This window comes from Carlito syrichta, unplaced genomic scaffold (genome assembly GCF_000164805.1).
Source record: "Carlito syrichta isolate Samal-C Ts95f unplaced genomic scaffold, Tarsius_syrichta-2.0.1 Scaffold316508, whole genome shotgun sequence".
In the NCBI taxonomy this organism is placed as follows: Eukaryota; Metazoa; Chordata; class Mammalia; order Primates; family Tarsiidae; genus Carlito; species Carlito syrichta.
Window position 1 is genome coordinate 262979 of NW_007260604.1, and position 11439 is coordinate 274417.

The 11439-nt window shown below is 38.6% G+C and overlaps 1 protein-coding gene across 1 annotated transcript in view; it reads left to right on the forward strand.

The window, feature by feature from the left end:
- Positions 1 to 11439, forward strand: part of LOC103277207 (transcription initiation factor IIA subunit 1-like) — a 27375-nt gene that overhangs the window by 10437 nt on the left and 5499 nt on the right. Inside the window, exons 3-4 of the mRNA XM_021707329.1 lie at positions 5922 to 6126; positions 9813 to 9877. Of these exons, the coding sequence (XP_021563004.1) occupies positions 5922 to 6126; positions 9813 to 9877 (270 nt within the window). The remainder of the gene's footprint in view (positions 1 to 5921; positions 6127 to 9812; positions 9878 to 11439) is intronic.

Here is an 11439-nt window from a genome sequence, read left to right on the forward strand (position 1 = left end):
TGTAGTCTCACTCTGTCGCCCAGACTGGAGTGCAGGGGCCACTCCCGGCCACTGCAGCCTTGATCTGCTGAGCTCCAGCCATCCTTCCACCTCAGCCTTCCAAGTAGCCGGAACTATAGGCGTGGGCTACCACGCCCGGCTAATTTTTTTTGGTTTATTGTAGAGATGCGGTCTCACCAAGTTGCCCAGGCGAGTCTCGCACCCGCGGGCTCAGGCAATCCACTCACCTCAGCCTCCCAAAGCGATGGGATTACAGGCTGAGCCACCGAGCCCGGCCTTAACTCAACTTTGAATCCCAAAGTTCTGCCACGATGCCTGGCGTATGTGGTTGGTATACAATAAGTTGTTTTTAAATGGGCCATACTTTTTTATGCCTGGTTATAATTAGAGTTAAAAATAAAACTAGATTAAAATGAGTTGTTTTTTTTTTTTAATTCCTTGCACTGAATTTCTTCAGGATCTCATTAGAATTTCTAGAGTGTGCCCTAGATTTATCAGCTGGACAGCCAGCAATATCCAATAGAACTTTTTGCAGTGTTGTAAATGTTCTGTCTGTGCTCTTCATTATGGTAGCTACTAGCCATGTGTGGCTACTAAACACTTGAAATGTAGTTAGTAGAGCTGAGGAACTGAGTTTTTGTTAATTAAGCTTAAATAACCACATGTGACTAGTGGCTACTTTATTGGACTTCTCAGGTTTAGACATTCTTGCTAATAAAACTATGTGTCATGGTTTATAAAGAACTGTCATCCCAATTCTTGAAGTTGTCTCTTGAACCACTTTGGGGCTACTTTAATGTGTAAACTATGGGAGATAGAAAAAACATTAAAAAAAAAAAAGTCATGGTTTTCAGTAAGTCTAGATTTGAGTGTAAAATGTGTTTTGGATTGGTGAGTGACTGTGGGTAGAAATGACACTCCATAAATTCTCTTCAAAGTGAAAGATAAAATTTTCCTGATTTCCAGACCCTCAGACCTGCCTTATCATCTAAACAGCAAGTACTGTGAGCGATACAAAACATGGCCTTTTTAATAAAACAAAACAAATTGAGTTTCCTCAATTGGAAATAAAATTGAAATTCAGTTTATCTGCCTCTAGTTAGATTTCTCAACCTTGGCAGTATTGACGTTTTTCATTGGTTAATTCTTTGTTGCGGGATGTTAGCAGCATAATTGGCCTCTGCCCACTAGATGCCAGCAGTACCCCTCAGTTGAGACCAAAAATGTCTCCAGGCATTACCAAAGTCCCCGAGGGGGCAAAGTTACCCCTGGTTGAGGACCACTATTGTAAATATACTCTAGTTATATAAAGATGCTTAATATACTCCAGGTATAAATAAATACTTGGACCATAAGCTGAATGATAATCTACTGTTTCATTTAGTTTGCATTTAGGCAAAGCCCTATATCTCCAGCATCGTTTCTTGGGAGCCCAGAAATGTAATGCTTTATCTAGGAGCTAGATGTTTTGTGAAAGAAGGGTAATTCTTCAAAATTTCTAACCTACCATACTGCCAGGGAGCAGTAGATCTCATCACATTTTATAGATGAGAAAGTAGAATTGGAATTTTTTTTGACAAGATTATTTAACTAATAAGTGTTAGAGACATACACCTAGACCTTTTGCCTTCATGTGATATATACAATACTTAACAGTAAGAAGGAAGGAAGGCTCCAGAGTTGTGACTAGATCTTGGGTTGCTAATGGGTGGTACCTGAGATGGTTTTAAGGGTCAGTCACCTGCTCTGATAGCAGCAGTACAAGTTGGAGATTGAACTGGAGCTGGCATATGGTGAGGCAAGCAAGGTGCCTAGCGTGCAGAATTCAGAGAAACATTCACATTCACTCTCAGGGTCCAGTCCTGACTAGCATGCTGGAGTCGGACTGCCTGGGTATATCCCAATTCTGCCCACTATTAGTTGGTGATCTTGGGTAAATTATCTAGCTTTTTGTTCTTTGGAGCTTTTTCCTGAATAACAATGCTTATCAGACCTGACTTTTGTTAAAAAATGAGTCTGTACATGTATTTAGAAAGTGCACAAAACTCCCTGAATTTTAGTTATTAGTCTAGTTAACATGATATACAAACTGCATATCTGAATCATTTAGGGAACAGAAGATGAATTTTCTTCATTCTGATTGGCAAAGATTACTGATGTAGAGCTGCCAGAAAGAATAGTCCTTGTTGGGGAAAAGGGAGTACTATAAAAACGAGGAGTAAGAAGAGTTCTTATTTTCTAAGCAAAATAAGTAGATAAATAACAATTCAGTATTATCTTCAATAGTATTATGATGACTGTTGCCAAAACAGTGTTACATTGTTTATTTTTAGACGGTTAATAATTTTTAAATAGAATATTCTGATAAATGAAACTAAAAAAAAAGAATTTGGAAAGAAATTGTGAAGTATTCAATTAGTTTGAACTTTACATGTATGATACTGTTTTTGTATTTTTCATATTACCTAGAACAGTTTTATGGAACTTGGTAAGTACTGAATCTCAATAGACTACCTTAATCCCGCCCCCAAAGCTGTCGAAAGTGTATTATGAGGCTATGTTCTCATTTCATGATGACTAGTAAACCCCATTGGCATTTATTAGTCAGGAGTCAGGAATGTTGCATTTCCTGCATACTTCCTGTGGGACCATTCCATACAATAACGAAATATCCTGCCTATAGTCTCAGTAGCATCCTTATAGAGAAACACTGTTCTAGAGGATAATAGTTTGTTTCCCCTTTTCTTCTTTGGAATCAATTTTAAATAACTGGTAAGTTTTTAGTTATTAGTTAGATCTTGAATAAAACAGTTGCTGCTCTGAAGTTCATGCTTTAGTAGACATGGCAGACAGTGTAATAAGTATAAAATTTGGAAATGTTTCACATGCACAGAGGCAGTGAGTGATTGTTTTTCTTTGATACCGTTGTGACAGCGATAATTTATCTTGTTTAGGGAATTGTGAGGCAAGACTACTGACCACAAGGTATGGTCTATAGAGCTATTTGTGTATTTTGTATTCAAGGAACTGCAAGTAGCTTGATATTGTGAGAAAATAGACTACCAGTTATAGTAGCAGTTGGCATGTGGTAACGCAGACCATACTAAGGAAGTTGGTTTTTAGAGTGAGGGTTATCTGGAGTGCTAGTTTAAAATGCAGATTTGGGGGCTTCTGTTACAGAGTCTTGACTAGCATTTTGATTATACACGTGTGAATAACAAAAATCTGCAAAACTGTTTTTTGTGCAGTACAATCTGACATTTTCTTTTCAGTTCTATTTCTTTTTTTAATTTTTTGAGTTGGAGTCACACTCTGTCACCCAGACTGGAGTGCAGTGGCTGCTTCTGGCCACCGCAGCCTCAACCTGCTGGGTTCTGGCGATCCTTCCGCCTCAGCCTTCCAAGTAGCCGGAATTACAGGCATGAGCTACCACGCCCGGCTGATTTTTTGATTTATTGTAGAGATGAGGTCTCGCTGCCCAGGCGGGTCTCGAACCTGCGGGCTCAGGCAGTCCTCTCACCTCAGCCTCCCAAAGGCGCGGGATTGCAGGCTGAGCCACCAAGCCCCGCCTAAGTTGACTTTTTATGACTCACTAATAGGTTGTGATTTTCAGTTTGAAAAGCTGTGGTTTAGACACTAAAGCAGCTGTTCTCACTTCAGTATACATCAGAATAACCTAGATAGTTTGTTAAAAATAGATTGCTGGCCACCCCAGAGCTACTGACTCATTAGGCCTAGGGTGGAACCTGAAAACTGCCATTTTTCACTATTGTCCAGGTGATGATGATGCTGACTTTCCAGTCACATTTTGAAGACCACTGATTATAGAGAATAAATGGGTCGGACAGGTTTCCAAGCAGAACATAGACTGTGAGGATAAGGATTTCTGTCAGTTTGTTCATGATCTCTTCTCAATGCCTGTAACAGTGTGTGGCACATATGGAATACACAACAATTGTTTGCAGAATGCAGGAAACTTGATGATCCCAGTTGCTACATCACTGCACTTGACAGTAATACTGGTGGGGGGAAAGATCTGGGCCTTAATAGTAAGGATAGACTGGAACAATGTTTCAGAAGAGAAATAGACAGTAATGGGGGAAGGGCGTTGGGATGGATTCTGACTCATAGGTCTTGACATGGGAGGCTAGGTGAGTTGTGGTAGCCAACACTTAGCTACATATAATGAGGTGATAGGTCCAGATTACAGTGAGTAGACCAATTGGAGGTGATGAAAGTAAAGCATTAGATTTAGGAAATTATGGTTTAAAAACCATTTTTGAAAACATGAATCAGTAGGGGTTTTTTCACCTTGAATTTTTGCTCATAAGAAACTAGACTTTATTTTGGAAGAAGAGAAAAGATATAAAAGGTTTGGGTGATAGCAGTGTTTGGAAGTCTTACTGTATATAATACATTAGTCATAATGTTTTACTCAGCATGTAAGTACGTGTTTTGATGCTGTGCTTTGCTAGATGCCACCTTTGCAGAGATAAATCAGACATGACATGAGCTCTCAAAAAGTAATGTTTTGTTACTATGGGAAGGATTAGTAGAGACTTGGGAGTTTAGAAGTAATCTAATTCAATTTGTCCTCTTTTTATATAAGGAAAGTGTCCAAGAAAGATAATGATTTGGTCACATTAATGAGCAAACCAGTACTAACTGGTTTCCTGACTTCTGATATAGTGCTCTATTAAACAGTTAATACCACCACCACACAACCACCAATAATTAACATTTACTGGTTACTGACTTTATGCAAGACTCTAATTGCTTTACATGGATATGTTAATATTGCTATCTGTAAGAATAGACTTCAAACAAGTCTAAATACTGGGCCTGCTAGTGAACCTGCTAGTGAGATGAACTAGGAAAGTCACCTTTAGGTCACTTTTTCAGTAAGCCGTTGGAGATGTGTTGGAATTATTATTAGCATGTAGACACAAATCTGCAGTGTCTAGGGTAGTTGGAAGTTCAGGAGAACATAAAAAATCTGTGAGTATGGCAACGAGAACTTCTTGAAGGATCTGATAGAAGCCTCAGGTGAGTTAGACAGTACCACCAGAGCAAATCCTGGAGGTAGAGATCCTTGTGTGCCAAATGACTGAATTAAGTTTTTTTGTATTTTCAGGGAACAGTTGTGACTTCTTGGACAATTTCTTATAGGACTGAGCTCTAGATTGAACACTAAACTTGGTAAAGAGGAAATATATTAGGGAGAAGGATAAAATCATATATTTTCTTTTTGTCCATCCATTTTTTTCCATCCCAGAAACTATTCTAGGTTGAAATGAGAAAATAAAAGTGGCTAAGCAGGAAAGAATTGTCAATCCTTGGCATAATGGAAGAAGAAAGGAAATTTTAAGAAGTGTGAAGAGTTGGGATAATCTCTAAGACCTTTGGACATTGCTGTTTCTTTTTTTTCTTGTGTAGGATTGGACAGATAGAAAGTTGGGCTTTTCTGACTTGGAATTTGCCTCTTTGTCATTGTTCTAGATGAATTTATGTTCTGTATGTTATTTAAGAGGCAGAAAATTTTGTATTAAGGAGAGAATTCCATAAAAATAGTTTAATAATAGTTTCAATAATGATTTACAAAGGATTATTTTTGATTACTAAAGAAGTTGCTTATGTGAAACTCATTGCTAAATATCTGGTAATTAAGGAATTATTTTAGAAAGTTTGTTGAAGATATAGAAAAGAAATTCCGCAGTACTCCGATGTGGCAGAAATGAGGTTTGATACTTTAAAAATTAGTTTTCATTTTTAAGGGTGAAAATTAGAGAATGTTTTTAAAATTAGAGAATCAGTTTTTTAAATGGAAGGATTTTAGAAACAGGTTAATAAAAAATGTTTTGTTCATATGTTCAGAGTTATTTTCTCTTCCACTTAGAAATCTTTGATGTTCTTTGCCTTAGTTATGGGAGAATAAACTAATGCAGTCCAGGGCAGTAGATGGATTTCATTCAGAGGAGCAGCAGCTTCTGTTGCAAGTACAGCAGCAGCATCAACCCCAGCAGCAGCAGCACCACCACCATCACCACCATCAGCAAGCTCAGCCTCAGCAGACAGTACCTCAGCAGGCGCAGACCCAGCAGGTCCTTATTCCTGCATCGCAGCAAGGTGAGGCTGGGTGTGTTTTCCTACTTATAGCTTGGAAGTTAAATTTATCAGTTTGAAAAAAGAGAAATGATCTGGATTTTTTTGGATCTTGTTTTTAAGAGGTGCTTGGTGAACCTAAAAAGAAAAACTATATTGAATTTGGTTTTTCTTTCCCTTTCTATTAACTGAGGGGTGTCTGTGTATGTGTGTGTATCCATATATATGTGTGAATTTGTATAAAACATGGATACTATCTGTATAATAATGATAGACAAATAAATTACTAATCGAACGCTTAAGATGATATTCAGATAAGTTGTTTAAATATTTTTTTGAGGAGGCTATATAGTGAAGGATTTCCTAAAACAAGTTAGATCTAAAAAGGTTTATTTACTAAGGGCTTTATTATTTTATATGGTAAAAGAGTACTTGATTTCTTTATAAAACATGCTCCTTCAAAGACATGTTTCGGTTTAGTGTTAGTAAATACAAGGTGATTGGACATGATGGCTCATGCCTATATCCCCAGCACTTTGGAAGGCTAAGGTGAGAGGAGTGCTTGAGTCCACAGGTCTGAGACCACGCTGGGCAACTTGGTGAGACCTCATCTCTACAATAAATAAAAAAATTAGCCAGGCATGGTGGCTCTTGCCTGTAATTCCAGCTACTTGGAAGGCTGAGGCGGAAGGATCGCCTGAGTCCAGCAGGTTGAGGCTGTGGTGGCTGAGAGCGTGCCACTGCACTTCAGCCTGGGCGACAGAGTGAGTCTCTAACTCAAAAATAAATACACATGTACATACATACATACTAGGTGGACCCCCTGTAAAAAATTGTGAGGCCGGGCTCAGTATCTCATGCCTATAATCCCAGCACTTTGGGAGGCGGAGACGAGAGGATTGCCTGACTGGGGTCAAGACCAGCCTGAGCAACATGGTGAGAACTCGTCTCTGCAATAAATCACAAAAAAGTTTGAGGTGGAATCCCATCCCAGAAAACCCAGAATTTATTTGTAAAAAATTGTGAGACCGGGCACAGGGGCTCACGCCTATAATCCCAGCACTTTGGGAGGTGGAGACAAGAGGATTGCCTGACTTGGGTTTGAGACCAGCATGAGTAAAATGGCAAGAACTCGTCTCTGCTGTAGATCGCAAAATTAGCCCGGTGTGGTGGCGCTTGCCTGTGGTTCCAGCTAATTGGACGCCTGAGGCAGAAGGATTGCTGAGCCCAGCAGGTCGAGGCTGCAGTGGCTGTGAGTACACCACTGCACTCCAGCCTGGGCAGCAGAGTGACACTCCCACTCAAAAAAAAAAAAATTGTGTATTCTTACATGTTTAAACTCCAGTCGCCTTCAAAGTACTCTCCATTTAATGTAGTACACCTATTGAGATGCTTTCCACTGCTCAAAACAGTTTTTTAATTTCTCAGTTTTGATGCCTTTTAGTTCTTCTGCTGTTTTTTTTTGTTTGTTTCATGTCTTCCACATGGGCAACACATTTTCCTTTGAGGATTTTTTCATCCAGGGAAACAAAAAAGAGCTGTTCAGGGTGAGATCAGGTGAATAGGGAGGGTGGGGTGCAGGGGTCATGCCATTTTTGGTCAGAGACTACTGAATACTAAGCACCTTTGCGGGCAGGTGCTTTGTCATGGTAGAAGAACCAGTCACCTGTCTGCCACAATTCGGGATGTTTCTTCCATAAATTATAACGCAGTCTTCTCAAAATTTCAAGATAAAAACTTTGGTTGACCATTTGATCCAGAGGAACAAATTCTGAGTGTACTACAAGGAACCCACCCTCCAAAAGATAATTCCAGTTTTTTGTTTGTCCCCTCTCATGTATCTTAAACACTGGAGTTTTATATACTTTGGCAATGTGAAAATTCCATAGTAATTTAAGTCTAAATTGACTGAATTAGATTTCTTTTAATTTAACAGTGGATCTATAACATATCTTAATTTATATTACTTGGTTTAAAGGTTAGAAAAAACAAATATGTATGTACTATGTCCATAGTACTTTTCATTCTGCAAATCATCTTTTAGATACTATGTATTTTATTGATGCCTTATAAGGGCTTTGTAAAATAGCCCTTGGCTCCATTTTACAGCTGGGAAAACCTAGGCCCTGAAAAGGCTAAGAAGCTTGATCTATTAAATGTGGCAAGTATTTTCTCTCATGACAAGCATCTATTCAGTTATAAAATATCCTAGGCGTTCTAATTCAGCACCTCTGTTATTGGAGAAGAGAGTGAAGACAAATGAGCGGTTTATTTTAGAGTAGTCATTTAGTTGTCCATTTGCCTCATGTAAAAATATATGTAAGACTTAAAATTGATAGTACAAAAGTCTGTTTGGCTTATTTTATCATTGGCATCCAATAATGCTTTTAACACCTGATTTTAATCTGTACTTTGCATAAAATAATTTTATCCTTTCAAACTTTTTTTGATGACTGTTCCCCCTTTTGCCTTCAGACCTGGCACTAGGATTTGAGGTCATCATAAATTAAAATTTGATTTTCTTCACTCAGAGAATATTAGGATAATGGGATTATCTGTCTATTCTCTGAACTTTGCGGAATCAAACAATTCCTTTTACACTTAGGTAACATTGTCATGATTTCTGATTTATACTTTTTTTAAAAAAGGTCATTAAAATTAAGATGATTCTGGCAACTACATCGGGGGAAAGGACTATGTAGATTAAAGAAAACTAGTTATAGCTTTTTGATCTTACTCATAATGGATTAGTAACTCATTCCAACAGTTAATGCTAAGTTAGCAAAACAAGATAAAAATTATGTTTGGAAACGTCCAGTGTATTTAATGTACAGAGACTGGACTTGGTGGCTCAGCCTGTAATCCTAGCACTTTGGGAGGTGGAAGCAAGTGCATTGTCTGAGCCCACAGGTTCGAGACCAGACTGGGCAACTTGGCGAGACCTCATCTCTACAAGAAATCAAAAATTAAGACTGGACGTGGTGGCTTCCGCCTGTAATCCTAGCACTTTGGTAGACCAAGGTGAGAAGATTGCCTGAGCCCACAGGTTCAAGACTAGCCTGAGCAACTTGGCGAGACCTCATCTCTACAAAAAAATTTTTAAAAACCAAACAAACAAATAAACAAAAAAATTAGCTGGGTGCTATAGCGAGTGCCTGTCGTTCCGGCTATTTGGAAGGCTGAGGTGGAAGGATTGCCTGAGCCCAGCAGGTCGACATTGGCATGACGGTAAGTGTGCAGTGACATGCTCACGGCCACCACAGCCTCTGTCTGCTGGGGTCAGACAATCCTTCCACTTCTGCCTTCCAATTAGCTGGGACTATAGGTATGTACCATCACGCCTGACTAATGTTTTGATTTATTGTAGAGACGAGGTCTCACCAAGTTGCTCGGGCTTGTCTTGAATCTGTGGGCTCAGACAGTCCTCTCACCTTGGCCTCTCAAAGTGCCGAGATTATAGAACCACACCCGGCTTCACTTAAATATTTTTAGTTGATGTTTTTCAGTATAGGATGAGTATATCACAGCTGTTACTTGCCATAGAAATTTATAACATTCTAAGTTATCAAATGGTTGAGAGCATTTGAATGCAGAAAATGTGGAAAACATGAAAAAGTTTTCAGCGTTGTATATAAAACATTGTTGTGATTATAAAATAGCCTCATGGCTCCTTGTTTGCATGTGTGCTTGATTTTTTTTTTTTTTGGTAGCTACAGCACCACAAGTTATTGTTCCTGATTCTAAGCTGATACAACATATGAATGCATCAAATATGGTAAGACTTAGAATGTAATATTTTGATTGTCTTTACTTACTCTAACCTAAATTGTGATTATACCCATGTGTGTTATATATTAACAACTTTAAGTTTATTGAAGACTTGCGGAAAACTGTATTTACCTACCTGAGTACTGGATCTAGAAACAAATCTGAAGGTTATCTTAATATGTAGACATTAAGGTTCATAAAATTTATGCACTTCTTTGTTTTAAAAAATACCAAAAGAATGGTGCTTTGTGGAAGCTAGTTTATTCCCTATTATTTTTGAAAAATAGGTTTAGGGAGACCGACCAAACCGATGTACCAAGAGTTATTCTCTTTTAGTAGACCTATTAATTCCAAGAGTTCAGGAATGATAAGAGTTGAAAACTTTTAAAAAATGAAAGTGGGCTGGGTGCAGTGGCTCACACCTATAATCCTAGCACTTGGGAGGCCTAGATGAGAAGACTGCCTGAGCCCGCAGGTTCAAGACCAGCATGAGCAACTTGGCAAGACCTCATTTCTACAATAAATCAAAAAAAGTGGGCATGGTGGCTCGTTCCTGTAGTTCCGGCTACTTGGAAGGCTGAGGCGGAAGGATCACCTGAGCCCAGCAGGTCGAGGCTGCAGTGGACAGGAGTGTGCCACTACTCTCCAGTCTGGTTGACAGAGTGAGATTCCAACTCAAAAATTAAAAATCAAAAAAATTAAAAATGAAAGTGAACTATTTGGATAGTTTAATATAAAAACATTTAAAAATATTTGCTCTGATTTAAACATAGTATAGTCTAATAAATTTTGTTATAATGTGTAAATTACTACCTTAATAAAATGTATTTTAACTGAGTAAATTAAATTAGAATTTTCAAATTTCTGAGGAATATCCACTGAACTTCACAAACCCTCAAATTTTCAAAATATATTTAGGGCATATGCTATTTCTCAAGTATAGTATAATTTAACTACAAAATTGAAAGAACCCCTTCTCATTCTTAGAAAATCTTTACCTATATCCTTGACAATAGTTCTTTGTGTTTTTTTTTTTTCTGAGTTGGAGTCTCACTCTGTCTCCCAGGCTGGACTGCAGTGGCACGCTCACGGCCACCCCAGCACCAACCTGCTGGGCTCAGGTGATCCCTCCCACCCCAGCCTTCCAAGTAACCAGAAATACAAGCACACTCTACCATGCCCAGCTAATTTTTTGACATATTGTAGAGACGAGGTCTTGCCAGTTGCCCAGGCTGTTCTCAGACTCATGGGCTCAGGCAGTCCTCTCACCTTGGCCTCCCAATGTGCTGGGATTACAGTCTTGAGCCACTATGCCTGGCCGTTTTTTTTTTTTTTTAATAAAACACTAAAACACAGTCTTTTAGTGTTTTTAATGAGACATTAAAACAGAGTATTTGTTCAGTACTTTCTCATAAATAGCTTTTCTTTATACTGTTTAGAATACACAGGCTGTTAATTTCATAAATGGAGTGCTATCTGAGCTCTGACATTTCATTCCTAAATTCAGATAAATTGCCGGGCTTGGTGGCTCAGCCTGTAATCCTGCGCCTTTGGGAGGCTGAGGTGAGT